The sequence below is a fragment of the Leucoraja erinacea genome, chromosome 38, assembly GCF_028641065.1.
Source record: "Leucoraja erinacea ecotype New England chromosome 38, Leri_hhj_1, whole genome shotgun sequence".
In the NCBI taxonomy this organism is placed as follows: domain Eukaryota; kingdom Metazoa; phylum Chordata; class Chondrichthyes; order Rajiformes; family Rajidae; genus Leucoraja; species Leucoraja erinaceus.
In genome coordinates this window covers 11,749,340-11,772,357 of record NC_073414.1, presented here as the reverse complement: position 1 = coordinate 11,772,357, position 23,018 = coordinate 11,749,340, and the positions used below count along the sequence as shown (strand labels likewise).

The following is a 23,018-nucleotide window of genomic DNA, read 5'->3' as shown; positions in this document are numbered from 1 at the left end:
CCTTCAGTCCCATTAGCCTTCCCAATACTATTTCTCGCATAATGAAAATTTATTTCAGTTCCTCTACCTCCTTATATCCTCTGTCCTCCAGCACTTCTGGGAGATTGTTTGTGTCTTCCTTAGTGAAGACAGATCTGAAGTACCTGTTCAATTCTTCTGCCATTTCCTTGTTTCCCATAATAATTTCACCCATGTCTGCCTTCAAGGGACCCACTTTTGACTTTACTATTCTATTTCCCGTAACATATCTAAATAAGCTTTTACTGTCATTCTTTATATTCCTGGCCAGCTTCTCCTCGTACTTCATCTTTTCAGCCCGTATTGCCTGCTTTGTTTCCTTCTGTTGTCATATATAAAGTTTCCCAGTCCTCTGGCTTCCAGCTACTCTTTGCTATGTTATACATAGAAACATAGAAATTAGGTGCAGTAGTAGGCCATTCGGCCCTTCGAGCCTGCACCGCCATTCAATATGATTATGGCTGATCATCCAACTCAGTATACTGTACCTGCCTTCTCTCCATACCCCCTGATCGCTTTAGCCACAAGGGCCACATCTAACTCCCTCTAAAGTATACACAATGAACGGGTCTCAACTACCTTCTGTGGCAGAGAATTGCACAGATTCACCACTCTCTGTGTGAAAAATGTTTTTCTCATCTCGGTCCTAAAAGATTTCCCCCTTATCCTTAAACTGTGACCCCTTGTTCTGGACTTCCCCAACATCGGGAACAATCTTCCTGCATCTATCTTGTCCAACCGCTTAAGAATTTTGTAAGTTTCTATAAGATCCCCCCTCAATCTTCTAAATTCTAGCGGGTACAAGCCGAGTCTATCCAGTCTTTCTTCATGTGAAAGTCCTGACATCCCAGGAATCAGTCTGGTGAACCTTCTCTGTATTCCCTCTATGGTAAGAATGTATTTTCTCAGATTGTACATCTTTTCTTTTAGTTTTATTTAATCCATAACTTCTCTTGTCAGCCATGGTTGCCTCCTACTACCCTTAGAATCTTTCTTCCTTTTTGGAATGAAATGATCCTGCATCTGACGGATTATACCCAGAAATTCCTACCATTGCTGTTCCACCGTCATTCCTGCTAGAATCCCTTTCCAGTCTGCCTTGGCATGAGCCTTCATATTCCCCTTTATTCAACTGCATCACTGACACTTCCAATTTAACCCTTTCCTTCTCAAATTGCAGATTAAAACAAATCATATTACAATCAATGCCTCCAAGCAGTTCCTTTGCCTCGAGTTCTCTTATCAAATCTGGTTCATTGGACAACACTAAACCCAGAATTGCCTTTTCTTTGGTCGGCTCCATTACAAGCTGCTCTAAGAATCCATCTCGGAGACTCTCTACAAACCCTCTTTCTTGTGGTCCTGAACCAACCTGATTTTCCCAGTCTACCTGCATATTGAAATCCCCCATCACCACAGTGGCATTACCTTTGTTACATGACAGTTTTAACTCCTGCTGCAACTTACACCCAGGCTACTATATTGGAGTTATTTACAGACCCCCATTAGTGTCTTCTTGCCTTTGCAATTCCTCAACTCAATCCACAGTGACTCTACCTCGTCAGTCCCTATGTCTTCCCTCGCAAGGGACTGAATTTCCACCCTGGAGGTCCTGCTTTTCAGCACTTTTCTGAGTTCTCCAAAGTCACGCTTCAGAATATTCATCCCCTCTTTTCTGACATCGTTTGTGCCAACATGCACTACAACCTCCGGCTGTTCACCTTCGCCCTTGAGGATTTTCTGCACTCTGTCCGTGACATCCTGAATCCTGGCACCAGGGAGGCAGCACACTATCCTCGAATCCCGTCTGTTCCAGCCAAAACCCCTGTCCGTATCTCTCACAATGGAGTCTCCACCTACCACGACGTTGGCTGACGTTGGCCAAACGTGATGTAATTGCTAAACTGGTCTCTCTGGCCTACACATAAACCTGCCACTATTGCATCTGCCTCCACCACCACTCCTAGCAGTGTGTTCCAGTCATCCACCATCTCTATGTGTAAAAAAAAAACTTGTCCTGCACATCTCCATTACCCGCTCACCTCATAGCAATGTCCTCTCGTGCCATTAGTCTAGAACGGGCGCAGAAAAGATATTGCTGGGATGGAGGACTTTAGACTTTAGACACTGCAGGCAAGTCTAGTGTGAACCCATCACACAAGGGAAGAGATATCGCGACCAGGGGGCCATTTGGGTGCAAATGGTCCTATACATAAATAAACAGACAGGTGCCTACACTAGGCATGGCTGGGAGAGCTGTTGCCTCACAGCATCAGAGAGCCAGACTTGATCCTGACCTTGGGTGCTGTCTGTGTGGAGTTGCACGTTATCCTTGTGACCGTGTGCGTTTCCTCCTGGAGCTCTGGTTTCCTCCCACGTCTCAAAGATGTGCGGCTTTGTGGGTCAGCTGGCCTCTGTAACTTGCCCTAATGTGCAAGGAATGAATGAGAAAGTGGGATAACATGGAACCAGACTCCGGTGGTCTGCATGGACTCAGTGGGCTACATATTTCCATGCTACATATTTCAATCAAAGTAATGGAACAGGTACATGGCTAGGAAAAGCTTAAAGGTATATTGGCCAAACGTGGCCAGATGGGTCCAGTGTAGATGGAGCATCTTGGTCGGTGTTGGGCAAGTTCGGACAAAGGGGCTGTTTCAGAGATCTCTGACTCTATGACACTGACAATATTGAATGCAAAGATACCAAGAATGTATTAAGAGTTTTGCATGGTTTTTCTTTTGTATATATTTTTAATAATGATTAAAATCTATTAAAAAAAAAAAAAGACATTTGTGGGGATGCCCTTAACCTCGTGCTGCTGGATTGTAGTTACGCTCGTGGGCCACCCCATCTTGTAGAGGACGGCACGGTCAGATCCCCACCTGAGCGCCGAGAGGTGAGCAGCAGTCGATGGTCAGCCGGACCTCGTCGCTGCAGCCCCTGGTCTCATGGAGGCCCCCGGGTCCATCCACGGGGTGGCAGGGTACTGGGTAGGGTCGGGGCACAATGCTGTTCACCATGTCCGTGGCAATGGGTTCAGATCCACCCATGATCCTACCCCATTCCCGTCCTCGGGAAGAGTCCCACGGTTGTCTCTCCTGTGGATGAATCTGGTCATTTGCCTCAAGACTGACTCCTGTTGTTCTTGTGTGTTGCAGCTTCCGACAACGTTCTCAAGAGGATGATGATTATCGGTGTGATTCTTACCTTTCGATCAATGGCACAGGAAGCACTCCATGGTGTAAGTGGCAGCACTGGCTTTAAAGCATTGTGATGCAGCAAGACTCCACCACCGAATGCAATCGTATTCTCGTGTTTAATACTTTTCAGTCACACAGCTAAGAGACAGGCCCTAACGCCAAACTTGTCCATGCCAAGCAAGAGCCAGTCCCAATTCCCTACATTTGGCCTATATCTTTATAGGCCAAATCTTTCCTAGCCTTGCACTTGTCCCAGTATGTTGATTGAAATTATCTTGGCCAACTATCTTGGTCTGAAGATGGGTCTCGACCCAAAACATCACCTATTCCTCTTCTCCAGATGCTATCTGACCTGCTGAGTTACTCCAGCTTTTTGTATCTATCATGCCCAAATGTCTTTGAAATGTTATAGTACCAGGGTTGTTATCTCCGGTTTGCTTCCAGTTCCCCGTGCTGGCGAGAGCAGGAACAGGGAGATACGGGACCTGAACGTGTGGCTGAGGAACTGGTGCACGGGGCAGGGGTTTAGATTCTTAGATCACTGGGATCTGTTTTGGGGTAAGGGGGAACTGTACAAAAGGGACGGATTGCATCTTAACAGGTGTGGGACCAGCATTCTGGCAGGCAGGTTTGCCACTGCTACACGGGTGGCTTTAAACTGAATAAGGGGGGTGGGGTGTCGAATGGGATAGTGGAGGATGGAGTTAAAGGGAAAGGGTTTCTTAAATGTGTGAGCGTAGAGACCGAGGGGTGTAAAATGAGGGTAGAAGAAATAGGTAGCAAGGTGAAAAGTAAAAGTGGCAGGCAGACAAAACCAGGGCAAAAATCAAAAAGGGCCACTTTTCAACATAATTGTATAAGGGGTAAGAGTGTTGTAAAAACAAGCCTGAAGTCTTTGTGTCTCAATGCAAGGAGCAGTCGTAATAAGGTGGATGAGTTGAATGTGCAGATAGCTATTAATGACTATGATATAGTTGGGATCACGGAGACATGGCTCCAGGGTGACCAAGGCTGGGAGCTGAACATCCAGGGATATTCAATATTCAGGAGGGATAGACAGAAAGGAAAAGGAGGTGGGGTAGTGTTACTGATTAGAGAGGGGATTAATGCAATGGAAAGGAAGGACATTAGTTTGGAGGATGTGGAATCGGTATGGGTAGAACTGCAAAACATTAAGGGGCAGAAAACGCTGGTGGGTGTTGTGTACAGGCCACCTAACAGTAGTAGTGAAGTTGGAGATGGTATCAAACAAGAAATTAGAAATGCGTGCGACAAAGGCAAAACAGTTATAATGGGTGACTTCAATCTACATATAGATTGGGTGAATCAAATTGGCAGGGGTGCTGAGGAAGAGGATTTCTTGGAATGTATGCGGGATAGTTATCTAAATCAACATGTAGAGGAACCAACGAGAGAGCAGGCTATTTTAGACTGGGTATTGAGTAATGAGGAAGGGTTAGTTAGCAATCTTGTTGTACGTGCCCCCTTGGGCAAGAGTGACCATAATATGGTTGAGTTCTTCATTAGGATGGAGAGTGACATTGTTAATTCAGAAACAATGGTATGGTTCTGATCTTAAAGAAAGGTAACTTTGAGGGTATGAGACGTGAATTGGCCAAGATTGACTGGCAATTAATTCTAAAAGGGTTGACGGTGGATATGCAATGGAAGACATTTAAAGACTGCATGGATGAACTACAAAAATTGTTCATCCCAGTTTGGCAAAAGAATAAATCAGGGAAGTTAGTGCATCCATGGATAACAAGGGAAATCAGGGATAGTATCTAAGCGAAGGATGATGCGTACAAATTAGCCAGAAAAAGCAGCATACCGGAGGACTGGGAGAAATTCAAAGACCAGCAGAGGAGGACAAAGTGCTTAATTAGGAAAGGAAAAATTGATTATGAAAGAAAACTGGCAGGGAACATAAATACTGACTGCAAAAGTTTTTATGGATATGTGAAAAGAAAGAGATTAGTTAAAACAAATGTAGGTCCCTTGCAGTCAGAAACAGGTGAGTTGATCATGGGGAACAAGGATATGGCGGACCAATTGAATAACTACTTTGGTTCCGTCTTCACTAAGGAAGTCATAAATAATTTGCCGGAAATAGCAGGGGACCACGGGTCAAAGGAGTTGGAGGAGTTGAGTGAAATCCAGGTTAGCCGGGAAGTGGTGTTGGGTAAATTGAATGGATTAAAGGCCGATAAATCCCCAGGGCCAGATAGGCTGCATCCCAGAGTACTTAAGGAAGTAGCTCCAGAAATAGTGGATGCATTAGTAATAATCTTTCAAAACTCTTTAGATTCTGGAGTAGTTCCTGAAGATTGGCGGGTAGCAAACGTAACCCCACTTTTTAAGAAGGGAGGGAGAGAGAAAATGGGGAATTGCAGACCAGTTAGTCTAACATCGGTAGTGGGGAAACTGCTAGAGTCAGTTATTAAAGATGGGATAGCAGCACATTTGGAAAGTGGTGAAATCATTGGACAAAGTCAGCATGGATTTACGAAAGGTAAATCATGTCTGACGAATCTTATAGAATTTTTCGAGGATGTAACTAGTAGCGTGGATAGGGGAGAACCAGTGGATGTGGTGTATCTGGACTTCCAGAAGGCTTTCGACAAGGTCCCACATAAGAGATTAGTATACAAACTTAAAGCACAAGGCATTGGGGGTTCAGTATTGATGTGGATAGAGAACTGGCTGGCAAACAGGAAGCAAAGAGTAGGAGTAAACGGGTCCTTTTCACAATGGCAGGCAGTGACTAGTGGGGTACCCCAAGGCTCAGTACTGGGACCCCAGCTATTTACAATATATATTAATGATCTGGATGAGGGAATTGAAGGCAATATATCCAAGTTTGCGGATTACACTAAGCTGGGGGGCAGTGTTAGCTGTGAGGAGGATGCTAGGAGACTGCAAGGTGACTTGGATAGGATGGGTGAGTGGGCAAATGTTTGGCAGATGCAGTATAATGTGGATAAATGTGAGGTTATCCATTTTGGTGGCAAAAACGGGAAAGCAGACTATTATCTAAATGGTGGTCGATTGGGAAAAGGGGAGATGCAGCGAGACCTGGGTGTCATGGTACACCAGTCATTGAAGGTAGGCATGCAGGTGCAGCAGGCAGTAAAGAAAGCGAATGGTATGTTAGCTTTCATTGCAAAAGGATTTGAGTATAGGAGCAGGGAGGTTCTACTGCAGTTATACAGGGTCTTGGTGAGACCACACCTGGAGTATTGCGTACAGTTTTGGTCTACAAATCTGAGGAAGGACATTATTGCCATAGAGGGAGTGCAGAGACGGTTCACCAGACTGATTCCTGGGATGTCAGGACTGTCTTATGAAGAAAGACTGGATAGACTTGGTTTATACTCTCTAGAATTTAGAAGATTGACAGGGGATCTTATAGAAACTTACAAAATTCTTAAGGGGTTGGACAGGCTAGATGCAGGAAGATTGTTCCCGATGTTAGGGAAGTCCAGGACAAGGGGTCACAGCTTAAGGATGAGGGGGAAATCCTTTAAAACTGAGATGAGGAGAACGTTTTTCACACAGAGAGTGGTGAATCTCTGGAACTCTCTGCCACAGAGGGTAGTTGAGGCCAGTTCATTGGCTATATTTAAGAGGGGGTTAGATGTGGCCCTTGTGGCCAAGGGGATCAGAGGGTATGGAGAGAAGGCAGGTATGGGATACTGAGTTGGTTGATCAGCCATGATCATATTGAATGGCGGTGCAGGCTCGAAGGGCCGAATGGCCTACTCCTGCACCTAATTTCTATGTTTCTACCTACCTCAACTACTTCCTCAGGCACTTCCAACAAGAGTACGTATTTGAGGCAGATACGACCCACCACCGTCTGACGTAAGGGAGCTTGGAAATTGAGGCATTGATCAAGAATCAGAAGGACGCACGGGCCAGGTATAGGCAGCTGGGATCATTACAGCATTACCGGAGAAGTTTTCGGAGCTAAGCAATAGACAATCGACAATAGGTGGGCCATTCAGCCCTTCGAGCCAGCACCGCCATTCAATGTGATCTTGGCTGATCATCCACAATCAGTACCCCGTTTCTGCCTTCTCCCCATATCCCCTGACTCCGTTATCTTTAAGAGCCCTATCTAGCTCCCTCTTGAAAGTATCTAGAGAACCTGCCTCCACCGTCCTCTGAGGCAGAAAATTCCACAGACTCACAACTCTCTGTATAAAAAAGTGTTTCCTCATCTCCGTTCTATTATTAGACTATTATTTCAATGGTGGCTGATTAGGAAAAGGGGAGATGCAACGAGACCTGCGAGTCATTGAAAGTAAGCATGCAGGTGCAGCAGGCAGTGAAGAAAGCGAATGGTATGTTAGCATTCATAGCAAAAGGATTTGAGTATAAGAGCAGGGAGGCTCTACTGCAGTTGTACAGGGTCTTGGTGAGAACACGCCTGGAGTATTGCATGCAGTTTTGGTCTCCTAATCTGAGGAAAGACATTCTTGCCACAGAGGGAGTACAGAGAAGGTTCACCAGACTGATTACTGGGATGGCAGGCATTTCATATGAAGAAAGACTGGATAGACTCGGCTTGTACATGCTAGAATTTAGAAGATTGAGAGGGGATCTTATAGCAACTTACTAAATTTTTAAGGGGTTGGACAGGCTAGATACAGGAAGATCGTTTTTTACACAGAGAGTGGTGAATGTGGAATTCTCTGCCACAGAAGATAGTTGAGGCCAGTTCATTGGCTAGATTTAAGAGGGAGTTAGGTGTGACCCTTGTGGCTAAAGGGATCAGGGGGTATGGAGAGAAGGCAAGTATGGGATATCGATTCGGATGATCAGCCATGATCATATTGAATGGCAGTGCAGGCTCGAAGGGCCGAATGGCCTACTCCTGCACATATTTTCTATGTTCTAAATGGCTTACCCTTATACTTAAACTGTGGCCCCTGGTTCTGGACTCCCCAACATCGGGAACATGTTTCCTGCCTCTAGCGTGTACAAACCCTTAATAATCTTATATGTTTCAATAAGATACCCTCTCATCCTTTGAAACTCCAGAGTGTACAAGCCCAGCCGCTCCATTCTCTCAGCATATGACAGTCCAGCAATCCTGGGAATTAACCCTGTAAACCTATGCTGCACTCCCTCAATAGCAAGAATGTCCTTCCTCAAATTAGGGGACCAAAACTGTACACAATACTCCAGGTTGGTCTCACCAGGGCCCTGTACAACTGCAGAAGGACCTCTTTGCTCCTATACTCAACTCCTCGTGTTTTGAAAACAGTAAACTAATAAAGGATATAAGGGCAAAAAGGGGCTGGGAGAATGTTTTGGCAGATAACATTAATTGACAATCTCAGGAGATTTTATAAATACATAAAGGTAACTAGCACCAACCAGGTGATGAAAAAGGAAACTAGAGAGAGAGTGGGACCCTCCAGGAATCAAAGTGGTAACCTCTATGTGGAGCCACAGGAAATGGGCAAGGCCCTCAATTAGTTTTTCTCCTCTGTGTTTCCTGAGGAGAAAGACAGGAGGATGGAAGAACTTGGGACAGTCGCTTGAGTGCAGTTATGGTCAAAGAGGTGCTGAAGGTACTATTATGTATGAAGGATGACTATTTTCCAGGACCTGATCAGGTATATCTGAAGACATTGTGGTACACTAGAGTGGAAATTGTGGGAGCCCAGGTTGAAATTTATGAGTTATCTTTAAATACAGGAGAGGTGCTGGAATACTGGAGGGCGGCAAATGTTGACCCTCTATTCAAGAAGGGCTGCAGGGAAAATAATGGGTGCTATTGACCAGTGTGGTTAACATCTATACAAAGAAATTTACGAGAGCCTAATCTGAGGAATAGGATATAGAGGCATTTAGTTGGACTCGCCATCCCGGGATTTAACCATGACAGTCCCGCCATCCCGGGATTTAACCTTGTAAACCTACGCTGCACTCCCTCAATAGCAATAATGCCCTTCCTCAAATTATGGAACCTAAACTGCACACAATACTCCAGGTGTGGTCTCACTAGGGCTCTGTACAACTGCAGAAGGACTTCATTGCTCCTATATTCGATTCCTCTTGTTATAAAGGCCAACATGCCATTCACTTTCTTCATTGCCTGCTGTACCTGCATGCTTACTTCCATAGACTAATGAACAAGGACCCCCAGTTCCTGTTGTACTTCCCCTTTTCCCAACTTGATGCCAAATGAGATAGTAATCTGCCTTACTGTTTTTGCAACCAAAGTGGATAACCTCACATTTATCTGCCTTTTATCTTCTTCTGCCTTGCACCCTGCATTCTCATAGAATCCTCCTCACAGTTCACACTGCCACCCAGCTTTGTGTCATCTGTAAATTAGCTAATGTTACTTTGAATCCCTTCATCCAAATCATTGATGTATATTGTAAATAGCTGCAGTCCCAGCACCGAGCCTTGCAGTACCTCACTAGTCACTGCCTGCCATTCTGAAAGGGATCCATTAATCCCTAATCTTTGTTTCCTGTCTGCCAACCACTTCTCTTTCCATGTCAGCATTCTACCCCCAATACCATGTGCCCTAATCTTGCCCACTAATATCTTAGGTGGGACCTTATCAAATGCTTTCTGAAAGTCCAGGTACACTACACTCACAAAATTCCAGAAGATTAGTTACATCTTCAAAAAATTCCAGAAGATTAGTCAAGCATGATTTCCCCATGTTTGCCGATAATTTTAAATTAGGTGAATTTGCAGACAATGAAGATGGTTGTGAAAAATTGCAGCAGGATCTTGATCAACGGTTTAAGGTGAAGGGAAAAATATTTAATAGGAATCTGAGGGGTAACTTTTGCACACAATGCATGGTGGGTGTATGGAACAAGCAGCGAGAGGAGGTATTTGAGGCTGGGACTATCCCAAAGTTTAATCAACAGTTAGACAGATACATGGAATGGACAGATTTGGGGGGGGATATGGACTAAACCCAGGCAGATGGCACAAGTGTAGCTGGGACATGTTGGCCGGTTTGGGCAAATTGGGATGAAGGACCTGTTTTCCAGACTGTATCATTCTGTGACTATGAGTGAAAAGCTTTCACCTATGAAATTCTTTCCCCCCTCATCTTAAATCTATGCCCTCCAGTTTTAAACTCCCTTACCCTAGGGAAAAGACTATGGCTATCTACCTTATCATGCCCCTTTATAAACCTCTAAACAGGGCCCTTCATCCTCCTATACCATATAACCATATAACAATTACAGCATGGAAACAGGCCATCTCGGCCCTTCTAGTCCGTGCCGAACACTTATTCACCCCTAATCCCATTTACCTGCACTCAGACCATAACCCTCCATTCCTTTCCCATCCACATAACTATCCAATTTATTTTTAAATGATAAAATCGAACCTGCCTCCACCACCTTCACTGGAAGCTCATTCCACACAGCCACCACTCTCTGAGTAAAGAAGTTCCCCCTCATGTTACCCCTAAACTTCTGTCCCTTAATTCTCAAGTCATGTCCCCTTGTTTGAATCTTCCCTACTCTGTGGGAAAAGCCTATCCACGTCAGCTCTGACTATCCCTCTCATCATTTTAAAGACCTCTATCAAGTCCCCCATTAACCTTCTGCGCTCCAAAGAATAAAGACCTAACTTGTTCAACCTTTCTCTGTAACTTAGTTGCTGAAGCCCAGGCAACATTCTTGTAAATCTCCTCTGTATTCTCTCTATTTTTTTGACATCAGTTTAAAAAAGCCGCAGCTTCTCCAGTCTCTCCTTGTAACAGGAACACTGTTCCAGTCAACAACCCGATACACCTCCTCTGCACCCTCTCCTGTACCGCCACATCCTTCCAATGGTGTGCTGACCAGAACTGTACACAATATTGAGCTGAGGTCTGACCTATGTGTTATAACATTGGTGCATCTCCTGTATTCAAGGCCCCGAATAACGAAAGCCAGTGTCCCATATGCCTTCTGAACTAAGTTACCTCGTGTGCTGTCACCTACAAGGATCTCTGCATCACCAACATCTCTCTGTTCTTCAACACTCACTTGGACCTTGTCTTCCATGGTACTTATCCAAGCCTCATTCCCTATGTGCATTGCATAGAAACATAGAACATAGAATAATAGGTGCAGGAGTAGGCCATTCGGCCCTTCAAGCCAGCACCACCATTCAATGTGATCATGGCTGATCATCTAAAATCAGTACCCCGTTCCTGCTTTTTCCCCATATCCCTTGATTCATTTTGCCCCAAGAGCTCAATCAAACTCACTCCTGAAAACATCCAGTGAGTTGGCCTCCACTGCCTTCTGTGGCAGAGAATGCCACAGATTCACAATACACAATTATCGGCAATACAAAAAGTTTTTCATACTCTCAGTCATAAATGGCCTACCCTTTATTCTTAAACTGTGACCTCTGGTTCTAATCCCCCCCTACATGTGGAACATTTTCCCATATCTAACCTGTCCAATCCTTTAAGAATTTTATATATTTCTATAAGATCCCCTCTCATTCTTCCAAATTCAAGTGAATACAAGCACAGTTGGCCCATTCTTTCATCATATTTCAGTTCCGCCATTTCAGGAATTAACCTGGTGAACCTATGCTGCACTTCCTCAATAGCAATAATGTCCTTCCTCAAATTAGGAGACCAAAACTGCACAAAATACTCCAGGTGTCGTCTCAACAGGGTTCTACACAACTGCAGTAGGACCTCCTTACTCCTAAACTCATATTCCCTCGCAATGGCCGACATGTCATGAGCTTTCTTCACTGCCTACTGTACCTGCATGCTTACTTTCAGTGACCGATGTACAAGCACACCCAGTTCTCGTTGCATCTTCCCTTTACCTAATCTGACAACATTTAGATATCTGCCTTCCTGTTCTTTCCACCAAAATGAACAACCTCACATTTATCCACATTATACTGCATCTGCCATGCATCTGCCCACTCTCCCAACCTATTCAAATCACCCTGCAGCCTCAGAGCATCCTCCTCACAGCTCATACTGCCACCCAGATTTGTGTCATCCACATTGCCTCTTTTTCTTGCGTATGGGGTGCACACCCTAGAGTTGTAGGTGAACTTGTTCCATTTGATCTATTTGTTTATGAATGTCGGGTTGATTACATAAGCCAAAACAGGGTGGACCACGGAAGATGGCAATCTCCCAACCCATTGTGTCTCATTTATCATGATTAAACTCCAACAGCCTTTCTCAGCCCATTTTTTACCATCACATGGTTATCGCTCAATAGCCAATGGCTACCCTGCACAATTATCCAATCTTCAGGTTATCTGTGAACTTATTGATCTTGCTTCCTACATCCACATTCAAATGATCCACATGTATAAACAGGAAAATTTCCAGATGAAAAATGAAACAATCGGCCAGGCAGGCCAGACGGCATCTCCCAGCAAATTGCTGCTGACTATCACTGACCAATCCCTGCCTTTCCAAATGCAGATGGGTCCTGTCTCTCAGCACTCTTCACTACAGAGGTTAGACTCCTGGGCTGGCATTACCTGCCTTATCCCTGCTGCCCTTCTTGAATAAAGAAAAAACATTCACTGTCCTCTGGTCATCTGGCAGAAGGCAGCACTTAGATGTGTTCCTGTGCTGTATTGTACTGTTCTATGTTCTATCTTTGTAGAGCTATCAACATGCTGGTTCATAAAGCTCTCCTGATATACTTTCAAAGTTCCCACCCCCTCTAGACCTTTCACTCTAAGGTGATCATAGTTAATATTGGGGTAGTTGTAAACCCACCAAGATAACTTTATTCCTATAACACCACTCTGTAAATTGGCAACACCCCTACATCTCTATCTACCACTGACTGGGGCGGCACAGTAGCACAACTGGTAGAGCGGCCTCTTCACAGCGTTAGAGATCTAGGTTTGATCCTGTCCTCGGGTGCTGTTTATGTGGAGATTGCACGTTCTCCCTGTGATCATGTGGGTTTCCTCCCGATGCTCCAGTCTCCTACTACATCTCAAAGACATGGTGGTATTTAGATTAACAAGACTTGGTAAATTCCCCCGATTGTGTAGCTGGAAGTACAAGGGGAAGTACTAGGGTTCCAGAACAAGGGGTCACAGTTTAAGGATAAGGAGGGAATCTTTTAGGACCGAGATATAACCATATAACATATAACAATTACAGCACGGAAACAGGCCATCTCGGCCCTACAAGTCCATGCCGAACAATTATTTTCCCTTAGCCCCACCTGCCTGCACTCATACCATAACCCTCCATTCCCTTCTCATCCATATGCCTTTCCAATTTATTTTTAAATGATACCAACGAACCTGCCTCCACCACTTCCACTGGGAGCTCATTCCACACCGCCACCACTCTCTGAGTAAAGAAGTTCCCCCTCATTTAACCCCCAAACTTCTGTCCCTTAATTCTGAAGTCATGTCCTCTTGTTTGAATCTTCCCTATTCTCAAAGGGAAAAGCTTGTCCACATCAACTCTGACTATTCCTCTTATCATTTTAAATACCTCTATCAAGTCCCCCCCTTAACCTTTTGCGCTCCAGAGAATAAAGACCTAACTTATTCAACCTTTCTCTGTAACTTAGTTGTTGAAACCCAGGCAACATTCTAGTAAATCTCCTCTGTACTCTCTCTATTTTGTTGACATCCTTCCTATAATTGGGCGACCAAAATTGTACATCATACTCCAGATTTGGTCTCACCAATGCCTTGTACAATTATAACATTACATCCCAGCTTCTATACTCAATGCTCTGATTTATTAAGGCTAGCATACCAAAAGCTTTCTTTACCACCCTGTCTATATGAGATTCCACCTTCAAGGAACTATGCACGGTTATTCCCAGATCCCTCTGTTCAACCGCATTCTTCAATTCCCTACCATTTACCATGTACGTCCTATTTTGATTTGTCCTGCCAAGGTGTAGCACCTCACATTTATCAGCATTAAACTCCATCTGCCATCTTTCAGCCCATTTTTACAAATGGCCTAAATCACTCTGTAGACTTTGGAAATCCTCTTCATTATCCACAACACCCCCTATCTTGGTATCATCTGCATACTTACTAATCCAATTTACCACACCTTAATGCAGATCATTGATGTACATGACAAACAACAAGGGACCCAACACAGATCCCTGAGGCACCCCACTAGTCACCTGCCTCCAACCCAACAAACAGCCATCCACCATTACCCTCTGGCGTCTCCCATTCAGCCACTGTTTAATCCATCTTGCTACTCCTGCATTTATAACCCAACAGTTGAACGTTCTTAACCAACCTTCCATGAGGAACCTTGTCAAAGGCTTTACTAAAGTCCATATAGACAACATCCACTGCTTTACCCTCGTCAATTTCCCTAGTAACCTCTTCAAAAAATTCAAGAAGATTAGTCAAACATGACCTTCCACGCACAAATCCATGTTGACTGTTCCTAATCAGACCCTGTTGATCCAGATGCTTATATATATTATCTCTAAGTATCTTTTCCATTAATTTGCCCACCAGTGAAGTCAAACTAACAGGTCTATAATTGCTAGGTTTACTCTTAGATAAGAGATGAGAAAATAAAAATTCACACAGAGAGTGGTTAATCTCTGGAATTCTCTGCCACAGAAGGCCAGTTCATTGGCTATGTTTAAGAGGGAGTTAGATGTGGCAGTTGTGGCTAAAGGGATCAGGTGGTATGGAGAGAAGGCAGGTACAGGATTCTGAGTTGGATGATCAGCCATGATCATCTTGAATGACGGTGCAGGCTCGAAGGGCCGAAAGGCCTTCTCCTGCACCTATGTTTCTATGTAAGTAGGATGACATAGAGCTAGTATGGTCAGCATGGACTCAGTGGGTCGAAAGACTTGCTTCCATGCTGTATCTCTAAACCAAAACTGAACCAAACCAAATAGACTGTGAGTAGACCTATAACCATATAACAATTACAGCACGGAAACAGGCCATCTCGACCCTTCTAGTCCGTGCCGAACACGTATTCTCCCCTAGTCCCATATACCTGCGCTCAGACCATAACCCTCCATCCCTTTCCCGTCCACATAACTATCCAATTTATTTTTAAATGATAAAAACGAACCTGCCTCCACCACCTTCACTGGAAGCTCATTCCACACAGCCACCACTCTCTGAGTAAAGAAGTTCCCCCTCATGTTAACCCTAAACTTCTGTCACTTAATTCTCAAGTCATGTCTCCTGTACCAAAATCATTACTCATTATGATAGCAGTAAATTTAGGCCATTCTGACAATCGTCTACTCTGCCGTTTAATCATGGCTGATCTAACTCTCCCTCCTAACCCCATTCTCCTGCCTTCTCCCTCATAATCTCTGACACCCTTTAAAGCCCTGTCCCACTGTGCGAGTTCACCCAAGAGCTCTCCCGAGTTTAAAAAACAAACAAACTCGTGGTAAGCACATATAATGAGCATAGCGGGTACGTCGTAGCTCGGGACGTCTCTTAGCACTAACGGCAGGTACTCGGAAAACATGTTAACTCGTGAAGATTTTTCAACATGTTGAAAAATATCGACGAGTAAAATATACACGGGATGGAAAAATTTGATAGTTTTTAACTTCTAGTTATACCGTAGTAGCATGTGATTTTACCGTAGTAGGACCTGGTGTCCTATATCACTATTGTATGTTCATGATGGAAATAAGAATACTCAGTATATTCATTATCTTTGAATTGTAGTTCTTTGAATTCTGTGTTCCATTTCAAAATATCTATCAGGCATACAGAATGTTGCAAGGTAATATTTTGCCTAAACTCAGTTGAATCTTTTTATCTCAATAAATATCACAAAAGATGCCATTGTTTCAGCCACATTATGATAAAATATAAAATGTAGATTATTTGTAATCAGTCACCCCATCCCAGAAACAACAGTACTTAAAGAAGAACATTTGTTTTACTAATTTACAAGCATATACCATACATAGTCCGTTGATCCATCTCCAGCAAAATGTTGCAATAATTGCATAAAAGGTATTATTGTCTAAGAAATTTGGTGTGGAATGATAATCCATCTCAGTACTTATTTAGGCAAATCCCAAGCCATAGATACTTTTTCCCCATCCCAATCCCCCTTGCCCGATCTTCATTGAACCTACCATTTGATCAATCTTTTACTCAGCTGCTGTAACGTTTCCTTCCTATCAAATACTGTTTTATAACTCTCCCACCTGCCCACGTGGAAAGCTTGACTGGCTGGATACGCTATCTAAATGCAATTTATTTTTTATTGATTAAGATCAATTCTTTGCTTTTGCAGAATATTTGTTCAGTCTTCTGATAAAATTTGAAAGCAACATAATAATCAATATACTAATTGCATTAAAAAGGTTGGATCTGGGAAATATAAATTGTATTCGAGGTGCATTGAAACCATGTTAAATTTATGTTTAACCTGTCATATTCTTTAAACAAAGGAGGGATCTTTCACAAGTGATTCCACCGATGTGCAATTAACAACCTGTGTTATTAGAAGCATTGAAAATAGGTGCAGGTAGAGGCCATTCGGCCCTTTGAGACAGCACCGCCATTCATTGTGATCATGGCTGTTCGTCCCCTATCAATAACCCGTGCCTGCCTTCTCCCCATATCCCTTGACTCCACTAGCCCCCAGAGCTCTATCTAACTCTCTCTTAAATCCATCCAGTGACTTGGCCGCCACTGCCCTCTGTGGCAGGGAATCCCACAAATTCACAACTCTCTGGGTGAAAAAGTTCTTTCCCATCTCATATTGTGACATGATGGATGTCATTCAAGTGGCTTTATAAATGCAAATATGTGGTATTTTTTCCTAGATTCGCCGCACCCCCCCCCCCTCCTTACCATATAACATAACCATTTAACAATTACAGCACGGAAACAGGCCAACTTGGCTCTTCTAGTCCGTGCCGAACACTTATTCTCCCCTAGTCCCATCTACCTGCACTCAGACCATAACCCTCCATTCCTTTCCCATCCATATACCTATCCAATTCATTTTTAAATGATAAAATCGAACCTGCCTCCATCACTTCCACTGGAAGCTCATTCCACACAGCTACCACTCTCTGAGTAAAGAAGTTCCCCCTCATGTTACCCCTAAACTTCTGTCCCTTAATTCTCAAGTCATATCCTCTTGTTTGAATATTCCCTACTCTCAGTGGGAAAAGCTTATCCACATCAACTCTGTCTATCACTCTCATCATTTTAAAGACCTCTATCAAGTCCCCTCTTAACCTTCTGCGCTCCAAAGAATAAAGCCCTAACTTGTTCAACCTTTCTCTGTAACTTAGTTGCTGAAACCCAGGCAACATTCTAGTAAATCTCCTCTGTACTCTCTCTATTTTGTTGTCATCCTTCCTATAATTAGGCAACCAAAATTGTACACCATATTCCAGAATTGGCCTCACCAATGCCTTGTACAATTTTAACATTACATCCCAACTTCTATACTCAATGCTCTGATTTATAAAGGCCAGCACACCAAAAGCTTTCTTTACCACCCTATCTACATGCGATTCCACTTTCAGGGAACTGTGCACAGTTATTCCCAGATCCCTCTGTTCACCTGCATTCTTCAATTCCCTACTGTACTGTAATGTACTGTATTTTTCAAAAAAATGACATTAACCAGGTGTGAAAATTACACTGAATCAAACGATAATTAAAAATACGTGGGAATCGACTAATCACGATCCTGCTGCGAAATATTTGTCGAAAGTTGTATTTTATTTCAAAGTGTGAATTTGAAGATAGGGACAGAGATGCTACACAGAGATTTTGATAGGAATGAAACATTACAGCAGCAGAGTAAAAGATAGGTCAAATGGTAGTTTCAATGAAGATCGGGCGAGGGCATTGGGGGTGGGAGAAAAGTATTTATAGCTTGGGACTTGCCTAAATGAGTACTGTGATGGATTATCATTCCAAAGCAAATTTCTTAGACCTTTTATGCAATTATCACAACATTATGCTGAATATTCTAAATACAATATTCTAAATACGGCCTTACCAGTGCCTTATAGAGCCTCAGCATTACATCCCTGTTTTTGTATATAAGCCCTCCTGAAATAAATGATAGTTTGCTTTCCTTACTGCCGATCCAACATGCAGATTAACTTTTTGGAAATCCTGGACCAAAACTCCCATGTCCCTCTGCACCTCTGATTTCTGGATTTTCTCCCCATTTAGAAAATAGTCTACGCCTTTCTTCCTGCTACCAAAATGCATGACTCCACACTTTGCTGCACTATATTCCACCTGCAACTTCTCTGCCCATTCTCCCAACCGGTCGGTCCAAGGTGTTCAGCAGAGTCCCTGCTTTCTCTACACTATCTGCCCTTCCACCTATTTTCATATCATCCGCAAACTTGGCCACAAAGCTTTCAATATCCTCGTCTAAATCATTAATATACAACGTGAAGAGTCGCGGCCCCAGCACCGCTGCTGATCAGCTCACTGATTTCTCTGCTTTATCAGTTCTGCTCCGTGCGTTAAGGTCTTGTTGTTTCTTGTCCTTTGCAGGTTTTATCAGGCCATATACCCTTTCTCATGGGGTCCATGAAGATTCTGAGTGAAATTGCAAGCTTAACTACCAACAAAAAGGTATGAGGTTTGAAGATTGATATTTACACTGGTTTCTGGAATCCCCAGTCACATTATGTGTGGTGCAATTTTACATCAATATGGGTGGATGAAAGAACCCTGAATGATTCAAACAAATAAAACAAAGTCAAATACAAAATTAAGTCATCATATTAGCGGATTTTAACTTTCCCATTAGAGATTGGAACTATCATAGCGTCAAGGAATTAAATGGGGTGGAATTTGTCAAACGTTTTCAGGAAAGTTTTTTTATGCAATATGTAGAGTGCCCGACAATTAAGATGGCAAAGCATAATCTGCTCTTGGGAATTTGAGAAGGGCAAGCGACTGAAGTGTTGTTTTGGGTGAGCATTTTGGGAGCAGTGAACTAATTACATGTTTTATTAGCTTTAAAATAGTTGTGGATAAAGACAGGGTGGATCCACAAGTTAAAATTCTGAATTGTGACAAGCCCAACCCAAGCCTGCATCCATCAGTCGGACGTTGCACCACCGGGGACAAAGGAGGTCCCGGAAAGGGGGGGGGACAACCATGGCAGAGGGGGCGGCGGAGATGAACAAAGGACAAAGGAGGAACCGCCATGGGGGGTGGGGAGTGTGAGAACAAAGGAGGACCCAACGTGGGATACTTTATCTTTGTAAGCATGGTGACTATTTTCTCACCTTGGTATGCAAGGAAATAATATAAACTAAATTGTCACATGTGACAATAAAGTATTCAATTCAATTCAATTCCAACGTTGGTGGAATTAGACAGGAACCTGCTCAAGTTGATTGGAGTATGTTGTGTGTGTTGGCAAAGGAACATCCAGAAACAGCAATGTTTTGAAAAGTGTAATGACAAGGGTTCAGGGCATGCATGTTCCTGTTAGAGTGAAGGGCAAAGCAGTTGGGAATAAGGAAGCTTGGATGGCGAGATAAATTGAGGCTCTGGTCAAGAAATAGAAGGAGGCATGGGACAGGTATAGGAAGCTGGGATCAAGTATATCCTTGGAGGAAGTTCTGGAAATGAGTAGCATACTTAAGAAGGAAATAAAGAGGGAAAAAAAGGTTAGGAGCTAGCTGTTGCAGATACTGTTAAGGAAAATCCAATGATATACATAAATGGAAAGGGGGGTAACTAGAGAGAGAATGAGGACCTATAGAAACTAAAGGCCGTAGATGATGGGCATTATCCTCACTTAGTATTTCTCCTTTGTTTTTACCATGGAGCAATATGTGAAGAAGGGACTTGGGACAGTAAATGGCGATGCTGAGGTTAGTACTTATTGTGGTTTAGGAGATGCTGGACGTCCTAAGGCGTACAAAGGTGTATGATCAGATATAGCCAAAGACTCTGTAGGAAACTAGAGAATAAATTGCAGGTGCCCTGGCTGATATAAGTGGCACAGCAGTAGAGTTGCTGCCTTACAGCAAATGCAGCGCCAGAGACCCGGGTTCAATCCCGACTATGGATGCTGTGTGTACGAAGTTTGTATGTTCTCCCTGTAACCTGCGTGGGTTTTCTCTGAGATCATTGGTTTCCTCCTACACTTACGTACCAGTTTGTAGATTAATTGGCTTGGTAAAGGTAAAAATTGTCCATAGTAGGTGTAGGATAGTATTAATGTGCTGGGATCACTGGTCGGTGTGGGCCGAAGCGTCTGTTTCCGCGCTGTATCTCTAAACCTAAATTAAACACACACATTTGGATAGGCAGAGACTGATTAGAGGTAGTCAGCATAGTATCATATTTGGGAATTTATCTCACAAAAATTTGAATGAACCTATTGAAGAAGTAATCAAAAAAGTAGATGAGAGCAAAGCCGTAGACATTGTCTATATGTTCAGCAAGGCATTTGATTAGGTTCTAATACTAAAGTGCATGGTATCATAGATAGCAAAGAGGATGATCAAAAATAACAACAAGTTCTCGATCAGTTGGGCAAGTGGGCTGAGGAAAGATTAATGGGGTTTAATGCAGATAAGTGCAAGCTGTTGCACTTTGGGAAGTCAAACCAGGCCAGGATCTTCACAGTGAATAGGAAGGATCAGGGGAATGTTGCAGAGCAGAGGGATAGAGGAGTGTAGGTACATAGTCCCTTGAAAATGTCATCACAAGTGTAGTTATGGTGGTCAAAAGGCTTTTGGTACCTTGGCTTTCATCAGTCAGGGTATTAAATTTGGAGGTTAGAATTTTATGTTAGCGTAGTACAAGGCACGATGGAACATTTGGAGTCTGGTGTTCAGTTTAGGTCACCCTGCTATAAGAAAGAAGTTAGAAAAAGTGCAGAGAAGATTTACAAATATATTGCCAGGACGCGAGGGACTGTGCTACGGGAAGAGGTTGAGCAGGCTGGGATTTTATTACTTGGTGCTCAGTAGGATGAAACTCTTATGGAGTTGAATGGAATTATGATGGGAATTGATAGGATAAACACACAGTCCTTTACCCAGTGTATAGAAATCAAGAGGCAGAGGAGAGGTTCGTGCGAGGGAAAAGATTTTTATAAGAACCTGAGGGGTAACTTTTCACATGGAGCATTGAACAAGCTGCTAGAGGAGGTATTTGAGGTACTATAACAACATTTAACATACATAGATACATTGACATGGATAGGAAAGGTTTAGAGGGACATGTACCAAATGTGGGTTGGTTGGACTAGTAAATAGGGCATCATGGTCACCATGTACAAGTTGGGCTGAAGGGCCCGTTTCCATGATGTATAATTCAATGACTACAGCTGCTGTAAATCTGAAATAAAAGCAGAAAATGCTGGAGACATTCAGGAAGCATTAGTGGAAAGAGAAAGAGTCAATGTTTCAGGTTGCTGAGCCAGGACAGGCAAATTAATGCTTCACCATAGATAGACACAAAAAGCTGGAGGAAAATGGGAGATGCAACGAGACCTGGGTGTCATGGTACACCAGTCATTGAAAGTAGGAATGCAGGTGCAGCAGGCAGTGAAGAAAGCAAATGATATGTCAGCATTCTTAGCAAAAGGATTTGAGTATAGGAGCAGGGAGGTACTACTGCAGGTGAGACCACACCTGGAGTATTGCGTACAGTTTTGGTCTCCTAATCTGAGAAAATACATTCTTGCCATAGAGGGAGTACAGAGAACGTTCACCAGACTGATTCCTGGGATTTCAGGACTTTCATATGAAGAAAGACTGGATAAACTTGGCTTATACTCGCTAGAATGTAGAAGATTGAGGGGGTTTCTTATAGAAACTTACAAAATTCTTAAGGGGTTGGACAGGCTAGATGTTGGGGAAGTCCAGAACAAGGGGACCGAGATGAGAAAAACATTTTTCACACAGAGAGTGGTGAAGCTCTGGAATTCTCTGCCACAGAAGGTAGTTGAGGCCAGTTCATTGGCTATATTTAAGAGGGATACATCTTTAACGTTTACAGTTTAAAGACTTTAAAGTTTAAAGACTTTAACCCCACACCCCACCCCATCACTTTTCCAGCTTTCTCACCTCTACTACAATCAGCTTGAAGAACGGACCTGACCTGAAACATCATGTCTCTGTGTTCTCTAGAGATGCTACCTGACCTGCTAAAACCATCAAGCTTCAAAATAACTGATCAGGAGACAATTAGTCCGTTCTTCACACCTTTGTTGAGCTATTGGCTCTACAGCTCCTAGTAGCAGCCATCTGTAACACGGTGATGGAGAACCGACATAAACCTTCCCCTCTCATTTTCTGCAGGATATGCTGGCAATATATGAACTGACATCTGCGGCCGGGGCTCGTTGCACCGTGGACCCAGCACTTGTTACTGCCCTCTCCACCCACAAGAAGGGTAGGTTCACTGTGGGGAATGCAGAGGGGAGGTGAGTGGCAGTGACAGGATTGCCACTTAGATCTGTGGACCCTGCGCATCAACCTGATAAGACCGGCGTGGTGGCGCAGTGGCAGAGCCGCTCCCTTACTCACGGAACAAGTGAGCCGGGTTCGATCCTGACTGCGGGTGCTGCCTGTACGGAGTTTGCACATTTTCCTCGTGGCCATCAGTGTTTTATCCGGGTGCTCTGGTTTCCTCCCACACTCCAAAGACATGAAAGTTTGTAGGTGAATTGGCTTTGGTAAAGATCACGTCGTCAAGTCAAGTTTATTTGTCACATACACATACGAGATGTGCAGTGAAATGAAAGTGGCAATGCTCGCGGACTTTTGTGCAAAAGACAAACAACAAACAACCAAACAAATTATAAAC

The 23,018-nt window shown here is 43.5% G+C and overlaps 1 protein-coding gene across 1 annotated transcript in view; it reads left to right on the top strand.

The window, feature by feature from the left end:
• The window catches only part of LOC129714287 (nck-associated protein 1-like), a 204,256-nt gene that overhangs the window by 150,255 nt on the left and 30,983 nt on the right, over positions 1 to 23,018 (top strand). The window contains exons 25-27 of the mRNA XM_055663845.1: positions 3,180 to 3,262; positions 18,732 to 18,812; positions 22,511 to 22,604. Coding sequence (XP_055519820.1) covers positions 3,180 to 3,262; positions 18,732 to 18,812; positions 22,511 to 22,604 — 258 coding nt within the window. The remainder of the gene's footprint in view (positions 1 to 3,179; positions 3,263 to 18,731; positions 18,813 to 22,510; positions 22,605 to 23,018) is intronic.